This window comes from Squalius cephalus, assembly GCF_949319135.1.
Source record: "Squalius cephalus genome assembly, chromosome: 24".
Classification (NCBI taxonomy): Eukaryota; Metazoa; Chordata; class Actinopteri; order Cypriniformes; family Leuciscidae; genus Squalius; species Squalius cephalus.
This window is the reverse complement of record NC_137145.1, coordinates 21,681,412-21,709,332: the sequence shown is the minus strand read 5'-3', so window position 1 is coordinate 21,709,332 and position 27,921 is coordinate 21,681,412. Positions and strand designations below refer to the sequence as shown.

The following is a 27,921-nucleotide window of genomic DNA, read 5'->3' as shown; positions in this document are numbered from 1 at the left end:
GATGAATATTATGAAGCATTTAACATCCCTGATATGCACATAAAGCATTTTTATTGTTGACTATTGGTACCCAAAAAGTATAATCATTCATGGCCTTGGCCTAACACTTAACATGCCTTAACTAGGTATGAAGTTCAGAAGTGTAGCTAGTTACCAATGCTGTGACAAAGCCAATCTCAAACAATCATTTTCTCTCCACTCTCTACTCTTACTATCAATAAAAGTGGCAAAATACCCAAAAGAACTGGTTAAATGTTGATTTCTTACCTACGTATCCCGCCATGCCTTCGTACCTCTGCACCTCAGGGTCGTGGAAGGTGTTTTTTTTTGGAACGACAAACTCGTTCCCAACTTGCATCACTACAGTCCCATTCCAGTCGAAAGCACCCACGGCTCCCAGCATGACTCCTGCCTGTCAGAAAGACATATATTACAGGAATATGACAAGATCAATATGTAAGTCAAGCAAGCACGTTTGAGCTTCAGCTTACGATATTTGATCAGCTCTACATATGCGTGTTGATCAAAATTTATAAGTGAATAAAAGCCTAAATGAAATGTGTTCATCATATAAATCAATCATGCCTCTTCAAAAGACTTGGATTAAACCACTCCAATCATATGGATATCTTTTACAATGTCTTTATTAACTTTTTGAAGCGTCAAAGTTTTGTTGGAATAGACTTTCAATGGAGAGATAGAAATCTCTCAGATTTTATTAAAAATATCTTGATTTGAGAATTATGAAAGTCTTATGGGTTTGGAACGACATGAGGGTGAGTAAATGACAGAACGTCACAGAACATCACTAAATCCACAGCATTTCCACTTGTCCCTCCTTTTATTTAAAAGAAAAAAGAAAAATCTGGGTTACAATGAGACACTTGCAATGGAAGTGAATGAAGCCAATTCATAAATATTAAAATCCATGACAATGCATTGCCTAAAACGACTGTAAAAATTATGATTTAAACAGCTCAAATAATACAGACGTTTAAACTGAAGAATTAATTCAGTGTTTTTATAAAATGATCAGCTTCACATTTCTGCTTTTAAAACCTCAAACATTTTGCCCCATTCACATTGTAATTGCCTTACCCCAACCTCCATTTTTGCATTTTCAAAGAAATAACCTTCACCATTCAATATGCAAACCTGAATGAGATCATTTACAGTATATAAAAATGTTTCTACAAACAATTTACACAAAATTTGTTCAGTTCGCATTTTATGACTGAGGCCCAATGTGTTTAGAGATTTCTCAGCAATGCATTTGAAAATGTCTTACTAAAGTAACACTGTCGTCTCAGTAAAATTGAGAAAGGATGTGACACACTGACACACTCAGAGAGCTCTTCCCTTTCTGATTCATAGCCAAGCACTGAGCCGTGTGCGTGTTTCCTCTGTCGCTACGCGTGAGAGTCCAGCAGCAGGATGTCTGAACGAGGTAAATAAGACAACTGCGTCTGATGTAATCTGATCTACATCACCAGGTTCACGAGAGCAGACTGTTTGAACACTTACTTTAGACGTGTGAGCGCTGAATCCAGACTGAGACATTTCCATCTCAAAGGAGGAGGTGTGCTTCCCAGATGTGGCTGTTAGATATAAAGGCCATTTTTACATTTTTTACACAGATTTAATGAAGAAAGTTGTGGTTACTACAACATTTAACATTACAAAAAACATTTTCATATTCATAACTAGACTATTTTTGGGAAAAAAACGTCTCGGTTACGTATGGTAACCCTCGTTCCCTGAGTAGGGAACTCCTACGTCTCGTCGGAGGAGTTTCCAACGAATTGGGATCCCAATTCGTTGGAAACTCCTCCAACGAGACGTAGGAGTTCCCGAACGAAAGGGAACTAGCAGTTAGTTAGGGCTAATCATTCTTACTTTTCAGATTCAAAACAGAATCATTTTTAGGAAACTGACTTTAAAAAGATTAACCAGTCTTGAAGAAAAAAATTAGATGACTAAACTATAAGACTAGTCTTAGCAGTTTATGCAACCTGCCACTGTTAAATATGACTCAGGTCCAGTCTAGGGGATTTTTTTTTTTTTTTTTTTTTACCAGATTCATCATCTACCATGTGAAAATCGTATGTCCACTTACTTAAGGTTAGGGATCTAAAAAATGTTTTATCGTGATGCATTAGGTACGTTACCCTCCAAGGCAAAGATCTTGCTTCCTAAGGCATCGACGATGGTCACTAAAGCAAGTTCATCAGACACATTGAAGAAATGATCGCTTTTGAGCTCGCTAGCAAGGGATTCAATTTCGTCAATAAACTTCATCACCTCTTCAGTGGTTTTATTCTGCCGATTATAGTCGCCAAGGACCTATGAAAGAAAAATGACATGTGCCACATTAAAAAGTCTACTAACAGTCTATTGGTTCTATTTTTTCCTACTGAAACCACTGAATTCATGCAGCACAGTATTTGTTATTTGTTTTTTATTATTATACATGGATGAATGTACTTACAGCAATGGCAAACCTCTCAATACCATCTGTTTCACACTCATTAATGACATTTTTCAAGTTGTAGTGGTCATGTGACTCCCCATCTGTGACGATCACCATGACTTTTTTGACCCCTGGTCTTGCTCCTCTCTCCGCTGTAAAGGCCTCTTTCCTTTAGAAAACAAACAACATCAGGTCAAGATTCTGCACAATGTTTATGACTTCATTTGTCCGAATAGACACTTTAAAAATGATTATTATTATTAGATGATTTTTCTGAAATACATCAGGGTCCAAAAGTCTGAGACTAACCAGTGAAAATTGTTTTTATTTAACATGATTTAATACAACTGTTTTCATTACAAATTATATTATCAGCGTAACTTGTATTAAACATGAATTTGTATTTCTTAGTTCCCCTTTTGTTATTCAGCACACAGTTTATTATAAAACTTTACATTTTTAGCTAACTTCCAACTATAAAAGTAGATTTTGAATCATATTTTCACTGTGGCCTCAGACTTTGGGACTGAACGGTAAGCGCAGCACCTTGCTATATCAATGCCGAGAGCGGTCATGGTTTTGTGGCCGGTTCTTTGAGGTATATTGCCGGCTTCAGCAACAAGGTCTGCAGTGTTACTGAACTGGCTGAGATTGAAGACATGGCCGACATCATCCCCATACGACACGATGCCCACCTGGAGAAGCAAAAGCCCGGACAAAAACACACACGCACACACACACACACACACACACACAAAGTTCAGGTGGTGCTACCAAACATGGACAGTTTGGGTGGTCCCCAGACACTCTCTGTCTGTCTCATGTCTAAATGTCTGTCTGTGCTGACTCAAATGTGATGTAATCCTCTCAAAAAAAAACTCTGGCCATTTATTTAGCCATGGAATATGTGGTCTTCCCCCAGCTCAGCGTTCCGGGGCCGTATTTTCCAGCGGCGTGCTCAAGAAAGCCTTTATTTCCCTAGAATCAAACCACCCAGTAGCTTCTCCATGGAAAGTCTTTATGTAATACCCCTTGTAATGATGTTAGTATAAGATGATGACCGTAGAGGAACACAACTTTGACAAAAATAAATGGCTTTGGTTTTCAACAAGTACACTCTTTGGAAAACAAATCCAATCATTTAAAATCTCATTTAAAGGCAGAGTTCACCCAAGAATGATGACATTATGTATAGATGTCTTTCCAAAACAGTGTTGTTAAAAAAAAAGATATATATATATATATATAAATGAAATTTCTGTCATTAATTTCTCACCCTTGTGTTGACTCAAACCTGTAAGACCATTGTTCATCTTAGGAACACAAATGAAGATATTTTTGATGAAATCTGAGAGGTTTCTGAATCAGCCATAGACAGCTACGTTATTACCACTTTCAAGGCCCAAAAAGGTAGTAAAGACATCGTTAAAATAGTCCATGTGACTCCAGTGGTTTAACCTTAAATGTTATAAAGTGACGAGAATACTTTTTGTGTGCAAAACCCCCCAAAAATAACGACTTTATTCAATAATTTGTTCTCTTCCATGTCAGTCTCTGATGCTGTTCGCATAGTAAACACAGTGCAGCGCTTCCTGGTTCTACATCAGAACGCCGGCTCATTATTGGCCGACACCTTTCAATGACATGAGGGTGAGTAATTAATGACAGAAATTTCATTTTTGGGTGAACTAACCCTTTAATTGGAAGTACTAAAATTTATAAAAAATAAAACTAAACAGAAATATAAAAAAACTAAGTTTTTGCATCTTTATAAACAAAAATTAAAAATGGACAGATTAATGTTGAAAAAATTTCAATTTACAAGTTTTCTTTTGTAAAATATTTTTTTCTCCCACACTTTTGAGAGCCATGTCTAACCATGATAATGCATAACTTGATGACTCGTTCACGAATCGGTCATCTCTCTTGCGTTGCAATTTCTTCAGCTCGAAATAATGTGGAACAATTTGTTTTTATGAAATGTAGTAGAGAAAAAAAAAAGTATGATATTATGCTTTGGAAAGAAATAAAGTGAAAGTTTCCCAAAATAGAAATACTCTGATGAGGTAATTGGAAAGTAAAATACTTTGTTACTATGTTAAACATCCATTGACGCAGTAAGTGGATATTTTATTTTAAACTGGTGTGATTTCAAAGGTATTTCAAAGCAAGACTACAAGGTTGTTCGACAGCACTATAATCCAAAAAATCTCACCCGGGCTGGTCCGATTTCAATGCTCTGGAGGAATTTTTTCAGGAAGTCAGTGATGGGTTGCCAGGGGTAGATGCTGTTGGAACCATCCAACACTATGACAATGTCCATATCCTGCTTGCACTCTGAAACAAGCAAACAAACGTAATGTACGCAAACAAACGTAATGTACTGGTTTACTGGTGTAATTGTAATGAAGGTGCTCTTCATTACAATTACACCAGTGAGAAAGAGAAATAAATATCACATTGCTTTCGTTTAAATTACAGAGAGGCAGCTGAAGGTCATCAGCCACTGGTGGGTTTACATTACATAGCACACTAGCACACTTATAGTACATAAAAAAAAAGTATAAAACATATTGAGCAATGAAATTGGATTTGACAGTGACCTCGTTGTGAATGTGATGATTAACCACAGCTTAGATGTGACCTTTCATCAGAAACTCAATATAGTCTGTGTATGGACCATTCTACAGAATTGGTGCAAACTGCTGTCCAACAACCAAAAAACACATTTAAAAAGAATTTAAGTATTCAAATCTTAGATGTTTACAATAATATTTAAAATATCATTAAGCTTAATATATATAAAATCATCATTTATTGGGTACTTTCAATTGGGATGTGGCTGTCCCGAACCCTAACCCCTAAATTTCAGCTTGTGAAAATTATATTGAAATGTTTTCCATTGTTGTTTTTAAAAATATTTTATTATATTATCTTTTTGATTTCTTTTAAAAAGTGAAGTAAAAAAAAAAAAAAACATTTATTTTTAAATCATGAAACTATGTAAAAAAAATGTGTCCCGCATTTTCATGTCACTACCGAAACAGTGTGTGTTTTAGTCCATTGGCTGAGACTGATTTGAACCACACCCCTACATTTTTGATCAGGAAATATTCCTGTGTGCCTCTCTCTCAAAGCCTCTTTTTCATTATAGATAGGTATCATCATTTTGAGGGACATGTGTTCAAAAGTCTGAAAATCTGTGTGTAACTTTAAGGAACGTCACTACCAAACACCTTTTTTTTTTTTTTTGCAATTAAGCAAACTTTTTTGGGTGTTATTCCATAAAATTTTGTTTTATGTATGTACAACTGTTCAGAACTGTGCTAGGTAACCATAGGCTGGTTATCATCTTTGATCTAGGCTCAAAAGTATCTGAAATTGTCACTACCGAAACAGTCACTACCGAAACTTCACCAAGTTTTGGTAGTGACTGTTTCGGTAGTAACAATTTCTTGTGACATCATGTTTTTTTGAGTGTTATAGACAAAATTGAGTTTTTGTGTGTGTACAACTGTTCAGAACTGTGCTAGTTAATCATGTGCTGATTAGCATTTTTGAGTAAGGCTCAAAAGTATCTTAAATTGTCACTACCGAAAAATTCATGACCGAAACATGTCATAATTTTTTTGGTAGTGACAAGAGGGAACACATAATCATTTATTTGGAGGAAATAAACAAAATGTTAGTACAGTTATGCAAATCATTAGTATCTTAGTATGTTTTAGTAGTGTTCTGTAATTCTGTAATGTGATGTGGTCGCTATCAAAGCATTACTGTCATTACCGAAAATGTGCCGTCACGACTGAAACATCCATGTTTTGTCTAAAATAAAGTATATTGAATTATCAACTAAGATGATATTATAGAGTTTGGTTCTATGTAAATTCAAACTAATGAATCCTTAACTTTGAATCAGTATGATTAATTTGATGCCTTTTACAAAGAAAGATTGGATTCACAATACAACAAATCTTATAAATTACACTTGAAATATTGTTAAAATTGTAATTGTTATTGATTTACCTGTAAAAACTTTTTTTTTTTTAAATAGCAAAAAATATATTTAGAAGGTAGATGTAAACAAAATATTAATAGGTCAATATAAGCCTTCTTATAAAATTATGTATTATTGTGTTTCGGTAGTGACAAATTTGGGGCGAGGAAAAATATTCCAAAACTTTCTGAAAATACAATATGATAATTAACTGCACAGTTACTAGAAATGTGTACCTTGGATATTATACAGTTTGCATACATACAAAATTTGTGGAAAAAGACAAAACATTTTCAAAACGTTTCCAACTCTGACTTTGAACCAATTCAGTAGAATGGCCCATATATCTATACCATGCAAATAAAGGCTTAGCCTGCAAGTCTGAATGCTCAACAGAGCTATTTGCCTCAGAATCAAATTGAGAATTTGAATTTAAACATGAAATGATGCAACTGTCTTTCCTGTGCTTGGAGATGAGCTAGAAGTTGCTATGATACTTCATACAGTATGTATGTGTGTGTTTATAATGAGTCACTGGCTCCATGTTGCGTTGGTAGATGTCAGCTTTCCTAAACTCTGTCCTAACATGGACATGCGAGGCAAGGGGGACCGGCTGTGGTTTACATGGCTGGAATGCGCTAATGTACACTCACAACACGTGTGTGTCGTACCTTGTACAGTTGGAGCGATGGAGTTGAGGACTTTGAAGGAGGAACTGACGTTCGTGCAGATCCCAGTGATGTACTGCTGCTTTCCACACATGTAGCCATACTGGGGACCACAGGCCTGTCCAGAGGGAACGAGAGAGAGAGAGAGAGAGAGAGAGAGAGAGAGGTCTATACAGAGTTCCGTTATATACTTCATTCAAAAATCCTAAAAGAAGACTCCTGGAATGTTTATCATAATTGGGACCCAATCCTAATGGGTTAAAAAAAAAGATCCTACAGGATAAAATGAAATTCCTACTTTTCCATTGTTTTTGTTCAGAATGTCAGTTTACCCAATCAGATTACATTTGATTCATAGAGGATTCCGAAAATCAGTATTTTTTGTGAACTGCAATCACAGATTGCAGACAATTTGTCCAGTCATAAAAAAAACCAAACGCAGACATACGGCCAGCATGTCATTGGCTGTTCTATAATTATAAACATTAACTGGAAGTAAAAAAAGAGTGTTTCCATAAAGTTTTTTCTTATGTAATGATTTAAAACGTCTGTGATCAGGCACTATTAATAAGCAGTGGCTAAAGTAACAGTGTAAGACACATCTGCAGATGTTCCCTACCAGAAACCCACTGCCGTCTGGGTTAACCACCAGCGTCGTCCCCATAGTCATGTTTTCCTTGACTTCATTTATGTTCGGAATTGTTGTGTTTTCTGTAAGAAAAATAGACAAATATGCACTCTCAGTGTTAAGTCCTGTGAAAAGAATATCTAGACAAAAACACTGCATTTTCCCATAGTCAGATCGTACGCTTTTTTCCTTCTATTTGCCTTTTAAAAAACTAAATTCATTGCTGGTGTCCTTTATGTGGGGCTTAATGGGGGGGGAAAGCACATTTTTGCAGTGTTTTTGTCCTTTCCTGCTTAAACAAATCATGTGAAAACAATGTAAGCCACAGGGTCTGTCATGAAAAGAAAAAAGTGAAATGACTGAGGGATTCAAGTGCTATCTGTTCTGACATCAGTTCCTCTTGGAAGTGTCTCATATTAAGGTAGATCCCCGAAGAAAGGCGACATGCAACATTGAGAAATCTGGTGAAAGATTGTGTAATTATGTTCAGTTTAGATATTAAAATGTTTTTTGGATCACTTCCTGTCTAGGCCTCCTCTGAGAGTCAGACATTCAAGCAGAGGTTAGCATTCAAACACACAAACAGAGCAACACTACAGGCTAATGAGTCTTACAAACAACACACACATTATATCATCGATCAAAATGTGCAGTGATGCAAAAATGCTCACTTAAAATTAGCATCTCTTAAGAGAATACATGCTTGACTCCCATTGCACATTCAGTATTCAAGACGCTACTGTAAGATGCTGTGCGAACGGGACATTTCGAGACTCACACCTGTGTATGCACATACGGTTGTCAATCCCAAAAGCTGACGGTGTAAACAACCACTTTTAACCTATCTTTCGATTCATTGGTGCATGTTTTTTTTTATTATAAATATTTCAGCTAAAATGAATTCCAGTCAGACATTTGTTTTACTCAGAAATATGTCACATTACTGAAGTAAAATGGGTTGAGCACACTGAGTCTCGTTTACTATTTTTTATTATTTACTAACTCAATAATGAAAATGTGTTCAGGTCCTCTGTACTAGCTTGTTATTTTCACTTGTAGTGAATCGCTTGGATTGTATCATTCCTCATTTGTAAGAAGCTTCAGATAAAAGCATCTGCTAAATAAATGTAAATGTAATGTAAATGGCGCATGAGTCAAGGTCAAAGTCTCTCTGGCCATCAGTATGCACTCTTCTTTTCCTCTTCTATTCTCAGAGTAACACCTCTAGAAAGGGGAAACTGTGCGGTTTTCTCAGTGCATCTGTTAAAGGATACAATGAAATGGTATTCACGGTAGTCACTGCCAAGTCAAAACTCATTCAACTGTGTGTGAAGGTTTCATGATCATACCAGTTCATCTTAATTCCTTTGCTTTCCTCAAAGCAACTAAATATGTGGAATGCACTTTGGTGACTGGTAATAAGGACAAAGCAACTTGTATCTAAACTGTCAACATAAGATTTCATTTGCAACCCAGTGTACTTCTGTCATGTGACGTACTGTTCAATAGTTTGGGGTCGGTAAGATTTTGAAAAGTTTTTGTAAGAAGTCTCTTATGCTCACCACGGCTGCATTAACGGATATTACAAATACACTAACAACATTAATATTGTGAAATATTATTATAATTTAAAATAACTGTAATTTATTCCTGTGCTCAAAGCTAAATTTTCAGCATCATTACCCGAGTCTTCAGTGTCACATGATCCTTCAGAAATCAGTCTAATATGATGATTTGATGCACAAGAAACATTTCTTATTTTGTGATGCTTATTAATCTTGTGGAAACTGCAATAAAAAAAGAAATTCAGGATTGTGGGCGTTCGTACTGTTAATAAAAAGTAACACTGACTAAAACGAATCAATATGACAAATAAATAGACTAAATTTAAAGGATTGATCAAAAAGATCTAATGATTAATGAACCAAGTACGTGCATTTCGAAAAATAAACCGTGTTTCATGTTGACTGTAGGAAATGCACTGAGGAAGTGGGCACCATTTTCCCTCCCTGGGTGTGTTATTTTGGAAATTGAAGAAAAGGGAAGATGATTTCACAACCTGTTTTTCAAATCTGGAGGATTTTGTACATCCTGAAATAAACTCATGAACCAAAGTGCCATGTTGGTGCATGGCATACATCTCTTCTGAAATCCACTAGTACCCTTGAGTCATGCAGTAATGTCTGAGACAGTCAAAGTGCCAGTTTAGAAACTATGACAATTTCAGGGCAACTGAGGTAATGTCTGTTACCCTGTAACATGTTTTTCTTGTATAAACACAGGGAATACAGACAGAGAGTACACAGTAATGAACAAAAATAGTCCATGGAAAAACACGATGGCATTACCGCTTACAGGAAGGACACCTCTCACCTGACAAACTGAATTTTTCACATCCAGTGCTTTTGTTTTGTCCCACGGGGCACCTGTAGACGTCTCCGGACCGGTTAACCGGCTGTCCGTTAAGAGGAGAACCAATCAGAACCCTTCAGAAAAGAAGAGCAGGAAGTACAGAATGGGGTCATTAATCCCTGACCACAAAAAAACATTTGGGATTTGTGAGAAAGTGGAAGCCCACAGAGCCAAAGTGCAGTTGATTGATTCGCCAGTTTTCCAGTGGGAAAGAAAAGCATAACATAAATATGCGCATGCTTATTTTTAAATATTACTTTCAAATGGAACATATGTGAAATGTCAGTACGACGGGGAGCAAAGAGTTTCTTTTTTCGTCACAATAAGAGTTAGAGAGAGTTTGACTACGATATTGACGGATATGTGATGGTTTACCCTTGAGCCCCACTGTGATTTATGTGCTTTACCGTGAGATAACGTAAGGCTGTTTACGTTTCATTACGTTCTGTGGTACATCTGAGTGCACTTAGCTGAATTAAGAACATTCGCCGTGTTCCTCAGATTTCTAATGGTGGTTTTTGACAACAGTGCTAAAAGTAGACATCCTTGTGTAAGCATGTAAACAAGTCAAGTCATTAACATTCCTGTGCACAAATGGGCCTTGACACAGCAGTGGTAAACACAATCTTCACTGGTTACAACAGGCACCAGTCACCTTATAGTCTACAACAATATATTTTAGGAATATTTATTTTTTAATATCCTTTATGTTATTCCAAATCATTGGAAGCTTGTTGCCGCCATGGAATAAAAAATTAAAAAGGTAATTCGACATTTTATCTCACAATTTTGACTTTTTTTCTGAATTCTGAGAGAGAAATTTGCTATTTCAAGTTATAAAGTCCGAATTGTGAGATATAAGCTCGCAATTACAAGAGAGAAAAAAAAAAGTTATGTGGTGGTTTGCGTCCGTAGAACACACAGGGAGAAATTTAGCATAATGTCCTGGCTGCTCTTTTCCATACAATGAAGGTGAATGGGGACAGAGGCTGTAAAGTAAAAGAAGAAGAAAAAAAAAAAAGACAAAATGGCACCAAAAAATCACCATGGAGTTTATCCACACAACTATTCCAAGTCTTCTGATGTCATATGACAGCTTTGTGTGGGAAACAAACTGGAATTTAAGTCACATTCGCAGAAAAAAACTCTAAAATGTGATGCATGAATCCACGTGGCCACAAGACATTCAAGAACCAGTGATTTTACATGATGTCGTTGATCACTTCTAGGATAATTCAATGTTTTTTGACCACTTTCAGAGTTCAACAACTGAGCTTCGTCATTCTTGGTCAATGTATGAAAATGAGCAGCAAGAGGATGGATGGATGGATGGATGTTTTTCAAGCGTTCCATTAATCAAATTTTGCTGTTTCAACTTTGCTGTTATTTTGATCATCAAAAAACCTCTTGTATTCTGTAAAAGTCTATCCAAATCAATCCTGTCAAATAATCTAACGACCCTGAACAGATTATTGGCAAGCTTTCCACCTCAGTCAAGGCCACCTGTGAGAGGTTTACGTAAAGCTGTCCTGGGCTTTTCACACCAGCTGAGGTGTTTCTCTGGAGGTAGAAAGTTAACCTTTACAAGCAAAGCTAAAACCTGGACCAATTTTTAAGGGGCTACAGATGTCTGAATTCACTAAGGTTTTCCTGAGTGGAACTATTTCCTACAATAGGGAATCCTTTCCATTTATTTATATGCTTAATGGAGTTAGCAGGCCTGAGTGCATTAGCTTGATGTCTTTATTAGAAAAAAACAAGAGCCATTACAAAAGCAGACTACATCAGTGGTGCTCATAGGTTTACCATGACAATTCTAGCATTATTATGGAATTGTTCAGAGTATATTTTGAATGTGATGTAAATGAAATTCTGCATCAAAACCATCTGCCAGCGTCATGACGCTTACACATGTGCTTGGTTTTAGTTGAGTGTGCACAATGGTAAACAGAGGCAAGAAATCAAAGACCAATCATAATTCAGTATGTAAATAAAATACAAACAATGACATTGCTGTCAGTTCGATTTTGAATGGTGAATATTCTAACTCAGGGATGTCCAATCCTGCTCCTGGAGGGCCACTGTCCTGCAGAGTTTAGCTCCAACCCCAATTAAACACACCTGAACCAGATAATCAAGGTCTTACTAGGCATTCTAGAAACTTCCAGGAAGGTGTGTTGAGGCAGGCTAGAGCTAAACTCTGCTGGACAGTGGCCCTCCAGGACTGAGTTTGGACACCCCTGTGTAAATTTATATAAATTTGTGAACGGTGAAGGCGTCTTGAACGGTGAACGGTGCGACAAAAGACAATATACCCCATTATAATCAGTGATAGTGTTTACATTGGATGCGGGTCAATGCAACACGACAAATCCCTGACACTGATGCCTTGTACTATTATTGATGCATTTCAAGCACTCGCGATACTTCTCATAGGAAGGATAAATATAGACAGCTTATAGCTGTTGCAGCGCGGCACAATGCGACACATCAACAGTCACGGTGTAAGCATTTCTAGAAATAATATGTAGCTTACCACTTTCCCTCACTGTTCTCGAATTGTTGGATGGTGTATCCGAACAAGTCCTCCACTGGTCCACTGAATGACATCCTGTTCTTCTCGTCCACATTGAAACATGACAACCACGGCAGGAGAACTATCAAGAAAAGACACAATAAACATACAAGACAACATATAACATACAGTAATGTATCTCACTTTATCTTCTACATAAGACGAGTTTGTCCATTTAAAGAAGTATTTCCAATGAGCAGATAAAGGCCCTAATAATGATAGTATTTATTTGATAACTAACGTAATCTCTCCAATTCCAAATTTGTTCCATTGCCAAAACAAGACGAAAGGAACACAGCAAGTGAATGCAATTATTCAGCTGTTTATTAATTGCTAAATATTTATTATGCATAATAATTTACATCAATAAATAAACCCAAAAACTTTCCATTTCCCTTTTTTTGTTTAGAGAGAGAAAATGGTCCCAGTTGTGCATGCCCAGTTGTGTGGGAATGAAACATGCGAATCCTACAGGGAGCAATACACGCACAGTAGGCAGAGGAATTTCACAGAGCAATGTGGAGCGGCCGTCCTGACCTCTTGGACAATGTCCTCTTCATGAAGACAACCAAAATCTGTCTTTTAGTACTGTATATAAAAGGAGAGCTAAATATAGTGTTTAAATGCTTCATTGTGCAGAGGCCACAGAGAGCCTTTTCACATGTTGTGTGACATGAAATTCCTGTCATGATTTATTCAATTCCTGGATTTGGAAAGGAATTGTGAAGATTAACAAATCACTGTGGTGTTGAGTAGGTTCCTGGATCTGGGTGAGAACACGAAGAGACAGAAAGCCAGTTGTACGTATTCCCTAATGTCTGTTGTTGATAACAGTCATGTTCTGAGCTAATGAATGTTGAATAATATGTAGGGCTTTGGTACTTTGGGCTCACTGCTAATGTCATGACTCAGTGAGGGAACAGAGAGGCAGTGTATGTCCGTGGGCACGCCTCATGTGAATGCCCACTCAACAGGAATTAAGATTTCCAGCTATGCCTCCAAACCCGGTTTCCATTGAGTCTTACTTCTGAGGAGGATGTGCATGATGGGTGAACATCTGAAAAACCAGACCAAAGACCATTTATACATATGACGAGCAAGACAAAACCAAAGTGTTTTGGAGAAGCAAGCAGAATAAAAATAAGCTGTAGAAGAAGAAACATGTTCATTTGAGACGCGCTGATTCTTTCTTGGCCTGAGGAACTGCCACTTTGTTTTTAGTGAGATTTGCAAGTTAGATAAGCAGAATGAATTTCCTCCGCAATCTAGACCTAATGTGTTTTGTTAAAGCTGAAGATAAACATGAAGATGCTAAAGAATATGAAGGTGTAGAAGACTAACACAGAGCTGATGAACATGATGAAGCTGAAGAACAATCTGAATATGAAGACAAAGCTGATAAAAGCCGATAAAAATGATGTAAAACGAAAAGAAAGAAGAAGAGTTTGAAAAGGAACTCTTAAAAGAAGCTGTTGAAGCTCAAGTAGGCCAAGAAGACTATGACAAATAAGATACAGAAGGAGAACATAAAAAACACTGAAGAATCTGAAGAAAATGTGCAACAGAACAAATTTCTTTTGCACACTAATCAATGTGTTTGGTAAAAGAAGAACAGAAAGATGACGGTGAAGAAGGCAAAGAGGAAGCTGAAGTAGATGAAGACAATGAAACATGAAAAAGATGATGAATAACCTACAAAGAATAATACGAGGAAGAAGTTGAATGAAGAAGAAAAAGAATTTGGAAGAAGATGTTGATGATGATGAAAAAAGCCTCAATGGAAAATCTAAAGAAAAACACAATGAAGAACCTGAAGAAGAACATTCGCAAGTTAGATAAACAACAAATGTTCTCAAGCATGTTTTTGATGTTTTTGGAGAAGCAAGAAGAGCAACAAAAGTATGACAAAGAGACAGAAGAAGAAGATAGACAGAGACGACACTTAAGAAGAAGCAGCAGAACAGGAAGAAGAAGAAGAAGAAGAAGAAGAAGATATGTGCCAGCACATGGGCCTTTCTTATCCTGAGGGGCAGCTGTTTTGTTTTGGGTCGGATTTGCAAGTTAGATAAACAGAATGAATTTCCTCTGCAATCCACTGACTCTGTAAACAAAGACATAGAGAGCCAAAGGCAACCGGACAGCTGGTTTCCTCCTCGACTACGTCTATCTCCTCACAGACGAACACACCATCCTCTAAACCAGGAGAATATAGACTTCTCTCTTAATGAAGTGGGTGTTTGTAAAGTGTAACGAAAGGAAAGACAAGACTTCCTGCTGAGGTTTAATGCAGGACGCGCTCGCAGCACACAGTGAGCTAGTGCTTTGCAAACACGCTACAAATCATACACACACAGCGCTTATGCAAACACAACGACACACACAAATCTCTGAAACCTTGGGAATACACCCTTAAAAACACTCTTGCATTAGATTTCAGTCATTTCTGCTGGATTCATGATAATGGTCAATGGAAAAGTTTCATCCATTCTCTCAATAGACTTGATTGATTTCAACCCGCTACAGTATAGAGAAAATACTAAGTCAATTAGGTGATTCAAGATGGCCACCAGCCAAAGAGGCCCTTTGCATTGATCACAAATGGAGAAGAGATGCCCAGACGCATGGATCACGGCTCTACAACATCAATATTTACAGTCAAGATTCAGCCATCTCACTCTTAAAGAGGACTTATGCATTTTTATACATTTTCAACTTTCTTTAGTGTGTAATGTTGCACTTTGAGAATGAAAAAGGTCTGCAAAGTTACAAAGCACAAATATAAGTGTGCAATGTTTGTTTCTGAACTCCCTGAAACGCCTCCATTGTAGCCTTGAGTTTTCTTCCAGGAATGAACATCACAATATTCCTCATTTAAACAATTCCCGCCCAAGGCATCAGCAAAATAAAAAAAACTCGCAGTTATGGTTAAGGGGCGGGATATTTACGCAAAGTGTACGCAAAGTGTTTGACCAATCACAACACACTGGTCCAGCCGACCAATCAGAGCACATTGAGCTTTTCAATAGGAGGGGCTTCATAGAGAAGGGAACTAAACAGAGCATTACTGCCAGACTGGGAAGAGAGGTGCTGCAACAATGTCAAATATGTGAAAAACTGTCACAATATCAATTCCAATTAATTTGGGTATATATTTAAATTTGCGTTTGATTACATTGGCTGCATTGTATGTTTGTGCGTGCAGCTTGTAAGGACAACTCAACAGAAACACATTTCCTGCCATTCTTTTTAGTACACAGTCTTTTTATTATTCATATTCAATACAGAAAGCAACTCTTCTGTCTATGCCTCTTTTTTTGTCTTGATATTTATCAAATATCAAAAGTATCAAAAGTCTCACACATGGATCAAAAGCACTTCCTGCAAGTCACAACTGAGCATCTGCTAAATGTTTCATTTGCATTTCTATTTAACAGGACATCCTTTACATGCAGTTTTAAAGTGTGAAAAAAAAGGTAGCCTACACACATCCACAAATGGACAAAAACAATATGCAGACAATACTAAAGAATCGTAGGCATGTTTTGATCTTTCTTCCAAAGTTTTCAGAAAGCATGCATGACCTTTTATGCTTTCATTTCTGAAAACTTTGCCAAACTTTTATTACTAACATAGCTGGATGACACTTCACAATGACATCATAGTGACATCATCACAATATTATCATCACACCCAAATGTTTATGGTGGACATGTGACAAGAAAACTGGGAACACATTTTGGATCGCTACAAGCTCTTTAAAGTGGTAAAGCTCCAAGCTTAGATTGCAGACAAGGTCAAAGCACGTTAAATGACGCTGTCTTACCCCTTCAGGCTTGATCATGTGTCATATGTTTAGTGCCAAAATGTGATTAATTGTATAACGCTGTAAAATGTAGTCATCCAATGGCAATGTGTTGGATTTCTCTGTGTCAAGACTTTTAAATCAGCCCATTTGGCAGCAGGAGAGCCGTGTGATTGAGAAACGAGGCCTGGGTCGAGGCCTTGTCTGGCTCACACATGCTCTTTCATGACAAAGCAGATCTCAAGATAATCAAGTAAATGTGTCCTCATGCACACACTCCTTGTCGCTTTCTTTCCTGGACAAAAGGGCTGATATATCTGTATGAATCGGAGTACTGACATGTACACAATGTAGGATACACTTGGTTTATTAAGTTCACTAAAACAACAATATAGAATAAAAAGACATTAACAACTATTTATATTATAACCAGTATGTATTATAGTATGTCCTAACAAAATCTGGCCATTACAAATGTGCTAATTAATTAATTGTATATTTTGTTTATTTTGTTAAATTAGGGTTTCCCAAACGTGTGTTTGCAAACCCTTGGTGAAGAATTTAAGACATAAATATTAGTATTGTAACTTTCAGTGTAAAATAACATAGTTATTAGACATATAATTATCGAATATTCTTTTTTTAAATAGACAATTGTAATTTACAACAGTAATTTGTATTTCTTCGTTTTTATAGAGTTACAATAATAATATAATAGTAACTAGACGAGTAAAGTTTGTGAACAAACTTTGATGTTGGCTTGAGAAAGCCTGAAAGTTTGAAGTAATTGTAAAAGCTTGTGTGAAATAGTTTAGAGAGAGAGAGTTTAAAAAGCTTAAAGGTTTTAAGGTTGAAGCAGTTTTAAAAGCTTTAAGTTTTAAGGTTTTAAGTCTCTCAGACAAATTGTCATATGCGGTTGCTAGGGTATTTCATGTGGTATAGGGTGTTGCTATATGGTTTCTGGGGTACTTGGGCGAGTTGCTAGGGTGTTGCTATGTGGTTTCGAGGGTATTCTGGATGGTTTGAGGGTGTTCATGCTAGATGATAGATCAACAACTAAAGCACAGTCGAAAAAAGTACATTCAATAGATAAACATATGACATTAAAGGTGCACTGTGTAATTTTTAGTGTCATTTAGTGGTGAGGTTGCGAATTGCAACCAACAGAAGTTACGGTGGCCGACAGGAAAGATGACGTCGTCTGAGAGAGCAAAGAGTAGCCAGTTAAGCAAGAGGTTTCTTTACAAAGATAAATTAAGAAATAAATTATTATTCAGTAAAACGTTGTTATTGCAAATATTATTGTTACTTGTTCATCATTGTGTCAGTGTTTTATTCGCTGACTTTAGCTAGCTTCTTTGCCCTAAGAACAACATAGTGACGAAACGCATTTGTCCGTTTAGGGCTACTGTATCGGCGCATTTCAATGTAAGGGGACCCGTGGTGTATGTAGATAGAAATGGCTCATTCTAAGGTAATAAAAACATTACGGTTCATTAAGTAAGGTCTTTATATGCACTGAAAACATAGTTATGTATATGATATTGCATTTCTGCCAAAAAGATCCTTCTAAATATTACACAATGCACCATTAATGTGTTACTTTGATCGGGAAAAAAACGGTTGGTTTTTTTTGCACATAATGTAAAGCATAGCCAACATGGATACATTTACTATCTTTGTTATTTGCGCATTGTTTGAAGGACAACATTGGGTGAAATGTGGAATAACATAAAATACAGAAAATTAAATGTCTTTTTTACCCAATTAATTAATAAAAAGAAAACAGCAGATTAACTGGTTATTAAATAAACATTAGTAAACATTAGGCTCTACAACAAATTCACTTGTTTTATTCAAACGCAACCATTCCCACAAATGTAGTGGTAAACGCAATTTGCACATAGAATTTGCGTTCGCTTCGAAAATAACAACATTTTATCCATTTTAAATAAAATAATTTCATTTGAGCACATGTAGCACCTTGCTAAGTTGTATTGCGGGGGATTAGTAAAAATGCCTGAAATGCATGTGAAAGTGGCAGAACTCTTTAGTGAATTCACCACACAGGCCCAATATACTGTTCCTGAATACTCTGCCTTCAGATGTGTCCTCTGGAGGACCAGCGTTTTACTGGCCATGAAAAAGTACGCCCACAGAATGACATAATGCTCCCTGCTGATTACAGAAGCTTTTATTCCAGTCTCCTCCGCACTAGCAGGGAGAGAGAGACCCCTGATCATGTTCTGTCAAGCGCCCACCCTGTGCAAACACTCACGCACAAACACACCCATACACTCCCCGAAAACTGTGGTTCCCACACACAGTCCAGCCACACGGAGCACAGATGGGCCAGGAACCCAGGCTTGCTCAAACATCACACAGAAATGTTATGAGACTAAAAATACATATCGCGGGGCGAAGCGGGTCACTTCCTGCATCTCAACCAAAAAAGAATGGCCAGAGAATCACTATCACATACAGTCAGGAAACAATTTAAGGTAACCTATTGATGTTATGACATCCCATTTGACAATATATATATATATATATAATATACAAATAATGGGCCAAATATATTGCTAATATAAAATGTATCAAATATAAAATGTATTGCTAAGTTTTAAATATATTTGCATAAATACATATATTTACATTTGTTTATTCAATCATGACAACTTTCGGAATAGTTTTAGCATGTTATTGTATACGGCAACGTTAATGTATTTGCTCTTGGTGGATTATATCTGCTGCAAAACAAATATGGACTTGCTTCTGCTAATAGATACACAGACACACTTCTGTGAGCATGTAAGATATGCTGCTGCTGCATAAATAGACATCCATACTGTAAATCCCATAGCAGATCTAGACAGGTGGAGCTGGGGGAGGTGGAAGGTGTCAGAGGACTTCTGAGTGCTGCAGCACTAGCTTACAGCAAACACTGAACCAGACAATTTAAATGTTGAGGAAGCAATCTCATTGGCTGCAGGATCACCAGAGGCCAATCAGCTTGTGTCATGCGGTAATGATGTAATTTCGCGCAGATGGCATGTAAAGGACCTATTAGCCTGCCCTGCGCCCTCTTTTCTAGACTGAACAACTATATAAATATATTTTCTGACCAGACAAAAAAAAATCTGTGTTTTATTATCCAGGACATTGACATATTCAGATTCTGAGATCCCCTCCAATCAGAAAGCAAAATAAGCGACAAAATAGATGTTTTAGCAATTATTGCAAATTAGGTCAAATAAATAGTGCTGCCCTCCTTCCAAAAGGAAAAGGTTAGTCTGTCTATCTGCAGCATCAGATTAAATTGAAACATCCCCCGTGGCTAAGTGGCTAATCACAGAATGTCACATGTGCTATAGCACGGCTCTGGAAACAGTTAGCTTGTTCTGCTGTCCCGCTGGAGGGGAGTTCGATTCACTACAGCAGACATTATCCAGTTCACTTCCTGGAGCTGTGCTGAATGCCAACATTCCCTGAGACTGCCGTTTTACATGCTGCTGAAATTAACAGTCCTACATCATGTACATGGACTGACTTATGTCTCACAGCTGGAGTGGCCGTTGAACTCAAAGCTTGCCTAGTTGTCCCGGATGGTACTTGATTCATGTGAGTTTGGGGATGAAGTCTCTGTAGAGGGCAAAGTTCAAGCTAAATATTATGGTGAGATGGGGAAAAAAAACTGCAGTATTTTATAGACTGGCAGCAAATGCAAATATATGGTATAAGCACACATTTCAGATATCATTATACAGACACAGTAGCAAAAACCATTGATATGGCAAGAGAATTATGATGTTTCTATTTAGTGCGCCTTAGCGGCTTGATAAAATAAGAGCTCTGTGTTGTCGTGCAGCACGTCAACATTATTAATAGGCTAAAATATTTACTTTTCTGCGTCTAGAAGAGATATGCTATTTGTTGTAGCGCTTAAGTGGAGATAATGCGATCATAATAGGGGCATTCTTGCCTTTTCTTCGCAAACACCCTGTGAAGTTCAGTCACATGACAGATAAAAAAGGCTCATAAAGATGAACATTGTTTAGCTTTCTCTTGCCCTGTACTCCTAAATACAGCCCACTATATTTTATTTTAGTAACGTGTCTTTATATAAAAAGATTTTATATATAAATATATATATATATATATATATATATATATAAAGGTATAAGCAAAAATGTTGTTACATTATTTAAAGGGGAAATACACGTGAATTATTAGGGAATTAGGGAATAAGTATCTGGATTCTCTTTTTCTCTTTTTTCATCAGTTCAATAAACAAGAAGTTAACAACATTGAGTTACTTACATTTTGATTTTAGACACAATATTGAGAGTTACTTTGTCTGCCAACAAAAGCAATTCCAAACAGCAGCTGTAGTGAAAGAGTGACACAGCAGTGAATGAATACAGAATGAATCAGTGGTTTTGAACAAACTGGTTGAATGAATGATTCAATGACTTATTCTTAAAAACTGCGTCCGAAACCGCATTGCTTTCAAATATGTACTTCTTTTGAATAATTAATAAAAGTAATTCCTTCATGAACATTAAAAAAGTACATTCTATATAGGATAAAGGTGTGTAGTATGAATGTTGTCACTGTCATCTGACCTACCTACATTAGTTGCGTTACTTCACTGCTACTTCACAACTCTTCTCCCGTGGCCTCATAAGATAGTAAAGTGTCTATCACGCACTTCAGAATTTCTCCGGAAGTAATAGGTCATTTACTTTTCACAAACTGTTTTATGAATTCTATTAATTACTGTTTTTTATAGTACGAAATGTATGAGCATTCGGATGCAGCCTACCATGAATCAGCAGTTTTTAACGAATCGGTTGAATGAATGATTCAATGACTCACAGAGACGCCGAAAAATCCCCCACACTATATCAGCTAAATAATGTTTCACTGCTTACATTTACATTGAAAAAACAAAAATCAATCAATAAATAGTGGTGTTCAAAACATAACAGAAAAACAAAAGTTTACAATTTGCATAAAAACATGATCAAAAAATGCAAGTCGTAGTGACAGCAAAAACACGCAACATGGAATTTGACAGTTCTGTCAACTGTCCTGAATCTGATACTCCTATACTACGATGTTCACAGTTTCCCAGCCAGCTCATAAACAGCGACACAAGGGTGAAATAGCACATGTATAGAATCAGTTCCCTCTTATTATTTTTATGCTGTGCTTATGGCCTTTGAGAGAGAGGTCACCAGGTTGTGTCCCTCGGGTTATGTTTTAAAGATGCTTCAAAATGTCTGGCTGGTTATGTTGAACATTTAATGGGAGAACAGGGGTTTACCCTGTAATGTTTTATTACTACAGAACTCATTTTGAGGAATGCTGCTTTAAAAAGAACAAGCGCTTCTGAAACGGCATCACAAATCTGACATCACAAATACCTCTCACTTCTCACCCCCGACCCTGGCTCCTTCCTGGTATGTAACACCCAAACATTTGTGTCTGATGTGATCTGTGCTACTGTAGTTGACCTTTTCTATGGAAAGCTAGAAGGTATATGACAGAAACAAGAGAGATACAGTATAGTAACTTGTCTCCTGGCAAGAGACAATATGCTGATTCGGAATAAACGTAATTGCATATTTGTCATATAAACTGTGTCTCAAACTACGGATGAATATTTAAGAAATATAATTTACAGTATTTTGTTTCAACAATATGCTTTTTTACAGTTTTCATCACATTAATGTATTCAGGAAGTTGTGACGTTCATGCACTACAAACTGATAGTTGCAAAGCTATTTTTCCTTAAATGATGCTTAATTTACCCAGTAATGTAAGCTAAAAAAAAAAAAAAAAAACTATTTTAAAGAATTGTTTTAAAAATGTGATAGTCTTCTATTTACTAGCATAAATATAATTTAAGTAGATTACTGACGTATTATGTTACAGTTTTGAGAAACTATATAAATTTCAGTAAAATGTGTCTAAGCAATTGAGAAAAAAACTGTGAATACATTAATTTTGCACTAGCAGAAATCAGAACAGGAAAATGAGATCTACTGCAGAGTTTCCCTTGCAGTTCTTACAAAGAAGTGCAAAGACCTCAGCAGATTTAAACGCTAACAATGATAGTTTTCCGGTCTAAGAAGTGTTACTTCCTATGTATCCTTTTTGAAGTAATACGAGATCACAGTTGTGTGTTTCAAACATGTAAGAAACTGTTAGATAAGAAACTAAAAAAAAATAAGCTCTGAAGCCAGATGCACTATTCATAACAAAAGTTCAGTTCATGTTGTTCCAAACCATTATGACTTTCTTCTATTGAAAAAAAAAAAAAAAAAAAAAAAAAAACTGTCCATAAAATTAACATCAATGGAGTCCAATGTTTTTTTGGACCCCATTGACTTTCATTGTATGGACAAAATCACAACATTCTTCAAAATACGTTTGTTAGAAAGAAAGTCATATAGGTTTGAAACGACATAAGGGTGAGTAAGTTATGACAGAATTTTTATTTCTGTCTTTACAACTCTTGGAGTGTGTGGCATGGTAATGGATATGACAGTATTGATGTGTTTGGTCTTGGCGGAATAGATATGCTACGCTGCTGCTGCTGTTGGTTATTGCTACTGCTAATACACACATGGCACGCTGTTGTGAGCAAATAAGACATGCTGCTGCTGTTTAACAATAGTATACATGAATTACCCATGGCAGATCTATACAGGTGGAGCTGGGGAAGGTGGAGGGTTTCTGAAAGCACGCTGCAAACTGCTACAGCAAATGATGACCATTTAAAGCAGGGTTTCTCAAACTCGGTCCTGGAGGGCCACTGTCCTGCACAGTTTAGCTCCAACCCTGATCAAACACACCTAGCTGTGAGTTTCTAGTGATCCTGAAGACACTGATTAGCTTTCTCAGGTGTGTTTGATCAGGGTTGGAGCTAAACTGTGCAAGACAGTGGCCCTCCAGGACCGAGTTTGAGAAACCCTGATTTAAAGGTTGAACAGCTCATTGGCTACTGATACAGCAGGAACCAATCAGCTGTGCCCTATAGAGAATGTTGTGATTGCAAACAGATTGAGTTAAGGACCAATCAGCCCACTGTGCCATCTAGAGTTTCATGACTTTGTATTTTTTGGTGAACTACCCCTAATTGTAGAAGATAACTATAAACCTTATGTCATTCTATAAGCGCATTTGTTTTTTGACCAACTAGAAACGAAAGACATGATTTTCCTTTCAAAGTCACTTGTAGGTCAAATTTGGAGATGTTTTTGAAGCTCTGGAAGCTAAGTATGTGCAGATGGGATTATAAACTTCAGTCACTGGCATATCTGATGGATCAGAGGAATGGAGCAGCAGAGAGAGAGATGTGCCAGCCTCCGGTTCACTCGCCCAAACAACCAGCAGTACTTTTCCAGCTCTTGACAGCCTACTGGCACAAAGCATATGACAGGAGCAGTTTTCCCAGCAAGCAAGAATGTTTAAAATACCCTGGAACACGGAATACTTCCTGTGATCATGTCATAATAGCAAGAAAACGAGCCTTATCTCAACAATTAATAAGAAACGTTCCAGATCGCATATCATCTATCATATTCAATGTGAATGTTTTCACAGTAGCTGTTTGAATAGTTGTTTAAGTTGGAGGCTCACCAAAGCAAAGTAATTATATCTATTATAATCATTTAAACTGAACTGCCCAATCTGTGCCAGTTCTCAGAAAAACGTTTTTATTGATGCCACTATGATATTTTCCATGAACAACCTGCTCATGAACTCTTCTTTGGGTACCATCAACTCCAAATTTGCCAGGTCTGGATATTATTTCTCTCAGGAGCAGTGCAGTATGAACCATGTCCACTGTCGACAACCATCTTCTGCTATAATTATGAGTCAAGAGTGTTTCCTTTGAGAGGACTGGGGCTTGTCTGCATGTAATGGAATGCCATTTCGATGTTTCCAAGTATGGAAGAAGACAGTTCAAAGCAAGGTCTTCTGGGAGATTTGAAGCCCTTGCCAGGAAGTCCTCTAGATTTATAACTGTGGAGATCTTCTTAATGCCAGCGAGAGGGGAGTGGTAGATGGCTAACTTCAGCCCGCCTCACTCTACACTTGACCATTCATCTCCTAATGACTCTATTTTTGGTGCACATTATTAAATTAGACGAAAAGGGCTGAAATGAATCTACAGTTAGTCATTTTAGATGCGCAGGCCAAAAAACAAATCACTCAATGAAGTGAAACGAGGTTAATGAGTCTGCGCTGAAGATGTGTTAAGGGATAGTTGATCCAAAAATAATAAAATTCTGCCATCATTTACTCACCCTCATTTCTTTATTCTGCGAAACATAAAATAATATATTTTTATAAATGGTTTTGTCCTTACAGTAAAAGTCAATGGGGTCCAAAACAAAGTTTCACATTTTTCAAAATATCTTATTTTGTGTTACACGGAAGAAATAAATGAGGGTGAGTAAACGATGACATTTTCATATTGGGTTGAACTATGTCTTTAAATTCATAAACAAACCGTTCCGTTGTTATGAATCTGTTAAGCATTCGATGAATTCATTATTTATCTGAGACAGTGCAGGCATTTTGTACATAAAGCACACGCAGAAGGAATGCATTCCTATCAAAGCCTGGAGATAAACCGGACACACCGCTAATCCATGGAAAAAAATCTTAACATTCACAAAATGAACTTTAATGTATGCATTAGTCTACAATATAGTAAATATTAGTAATATAAGTAAAATATACAAACATTAGTTGTAAAATATAGGCGGTATATATATCCACAGTAGGCTATTGTAATAAATATTAGAAAAAAAATATTTTAGAATTTTAAGGGAGTTTTAAGTCATTGTGTGCACCATTTATCAGAAAAGTCATGATCTAAAAATACAAATAAAAAACTGTTTTTAAATTTTACGTTTTTTGTTTATTAAATTTTACGTTCTTATCCAATTTAGAAAACAGTACTGTAAGCAAGCTAATTATAACAAATATAATACAAATTTCACATCTCCACTGACTTAACAGCCACACCTAAAGATATTCTGAAAAAATGATTTATAAAGAAATTACCCAATCTATATACACAATACAGCTTTTTATACCATGTTCCACACCCTTTAGACATGTATGTGATATGTCTTTGATGTCCCACACATCCATATACACTGCTGACTGAAAACAGATGCATTTTCTGGTCTCAAACCAAAAACACTTGCACGTTCATCTCCATTAGGAATTCACACGGCTTAAATGTCGCCACAGCAATAACCACATCAGGGTCTTTGGGGATCTGGAAGAGACGCTCTCATAGCCGAACATGGATTTTCCCTGTTGTCCACAAGGGTGCTGATCTCTAAACTAGCAGGATCTAAGCACAGGTGAAGGACAAGACCTACAGTATACTAACATAAGACCACCAAAAGGTATCATGGTGAATTGAATGCTTCTCAGTACCATCTAAGCATATTCAATGTTATTTATACAGGACCACCAAGTGTGCTAACCAATATAGGGACTTGACTAGAGTTAAGTGTATTAATGAAGCAACAGTGTGTGATGAGCATGCACCTAATGTGAGTCAATGTGAACCGCTATCTGCAGCTGCATCCACAACTTAATTCCTTAACGCACGTCACGCGCCTGCATCACATGCATTCCTAAGACTCTGAACCCAAGGACACATCTGAGGAGCTCTCTTCATTTGGTTAAACAGTGAGGGAACACTGATTACTATTCCTCATAAAAAGTTGCCATTTAATAACATTAATTACATTTTACAGGAAAGGTGATTAAGAAGTTGTCAATATGCAGCTTCATGAACAACAGCCAAAATGTTGATTTATATTTAAAGGTTCCCTCTGTAAGTTTTTTTGTTTGTTTTTGTTTAGATTGCTTTAATTCATTCCAATAGTTGAATGGACTTTATACTGACACCTATTGACTTGGATGTATGAAGTTTGTTTACACTCTGGCTGAAAGTGCCATATAAATTAAACATAATAATGTTATAATATAATAACTAATAACTTCTTTAATTGCACAAGACAGCAGGTGTGATCCCAACAGGGCAGCTGGCATAAACCTGCTTTATAGAATAAAACAGCTTTTTCTAGAAGACTGATGTAACTGGAGTCTTTATAATTCAGGTTTTTTTTTTTGTTTGTTTTTTGTTTTTTTCAAAAATTATATTCATTTCTTAGTGTTTACAATTTTTTACAGAGTGCACTTTTAAAGTTCACTGTAACTCAGAATGCAGTATGCAGTGTAATGATGATAATGATATAGAAAAGCAATTTCAAAATGTAAGTAACCAAGAGATATGTCCACTTGCTCTAAACGTGAGACTAGTATAAGTGCATTGTGAGGGAAACATTTTATATACACACTGTACAAGCATGGACGTGGTGTGAAGCGCAAAAACGCCGCGTAAATAAGCGCTTAAGTAATGCTATCTATGTCTACAAAATACATAACAATGAATTATGTTCAGAATATCTTAACAGACCGCATTAGGGAAAAGTCGATATAGCCTTAAACCAGATCGTCAATAATAGATGATATGCCTATGGTCCTCATATGGAATGATACACCGAATAAATAACGCGCACAGTTTCGCTCACGGGTTTTTTACACAATACCACTCATGTAACAGTCACCACATAAAATAAGACACAATAAAATAAAAACTTACCCAGAAGCGCCGCAAGCGTGAAATGATAGACTCCAGAAAGCATCTTCCCGGTTCCCTGTCAGAGCCTGGATACGAGGCTCCTTCCCTTGGAAGAGCAAACACTCAACTGAGCAGCAGACCGACTCTCTGGAGGCAAAGACTCGATTCAATTACTCTCAGACTGAGCTAGAGGGCATTTCCTCTGCTGCAAAGCCAATGTCTCAGTGCAAGTCTACAGATGTCACACCTTATGTCTTAACTTCTTGTTTGAGTTTGCAATGCGTATTTGAGAGCATGATGGGTGACGGACGGTGAGGGAGGGTTTAGCTGGGCATTAGAGGGGAGGATTCTTCCTTACTCAGATTCAAGTAGCTGAATTAGTATAGAAGAAACAAAGTCTTAGGCATTAGCTAGCCTATGTGCATTTTTCAAACGTATACACAATTCAAAAATATCAATAAATAATAATAAAAACAATGATTTATATTTATTATTATAGTTACAACTGTGTATATCTGACTGGTCTAAACTGGTCTTTAGCTGGTCTGAGGTGGACATTAACTGGTCTAAACTATTATTAGCTGATTTAAGATGGTCTAAACTAGTCATTAGTCTGAACTAGCCATTAGCTGGTCTGGTCATTAGCTGATCCAACCTGATAATTCGCTGGTCATTAGCCAGT

At 36.8% G+C, this 27,921-nt stretch overlaps 1 protein-coding gene across 1 annotated transcript in view; it reads right to left on the bottom strand.

The window, feature by feature from the left end:
- The window catches only part of itga1 (integrin, alpha 1), a 48,705-nt gene extending 21,170 nt beyond the window's left edge, over positions 1-27,535 (bottom strand). Inside the window, exons 1-11 of the mRNA XM_079861422.1 lie at positions 27,261-27,535; positions 12,712-12,832; positions 10,137-10,249; positions 7,755-7,846; positions 7,139-7,253; positions 4,686-4,807; positions 3,017-3,165; positions 2,489-2,639; positions 2,169-2,343; positions 1,525-1,598; positions 268-412 (exon numbers count right to left, since the gene is read on the bottom strand). Coding sequence (XP_079717548.1) covers positions 268-412; positions 1,525-1,598; positions 2,169-2,343; positions 2,489-2,639; positions 3,017-3,165; positions 4,686-4,807; positions 7,139-7,253; positions 7,755-7,846; positions 10,137-10,249; positions 12,712-12,832; positions 27,261-27,303 — 1,300 coding nt within the window. The 5' untranslated portion in view covers positions 27,304-27,535. The remainder of the gene's footprint in view (positions 1-267; positions 413-1,524; positions 1,599-2,168; positions 2,344-2,488; positions 2,640-3,016; positions 3,166-4,685; positions 4,808-7,138; positions 7,254-7,754; positions 7,847-10,136; positions 10,250-12,711; positions 12,833-27,260) is intronic.
- Between the last annotated feature and the right edge of the window lie 386 nt (positions 27,536-27,921).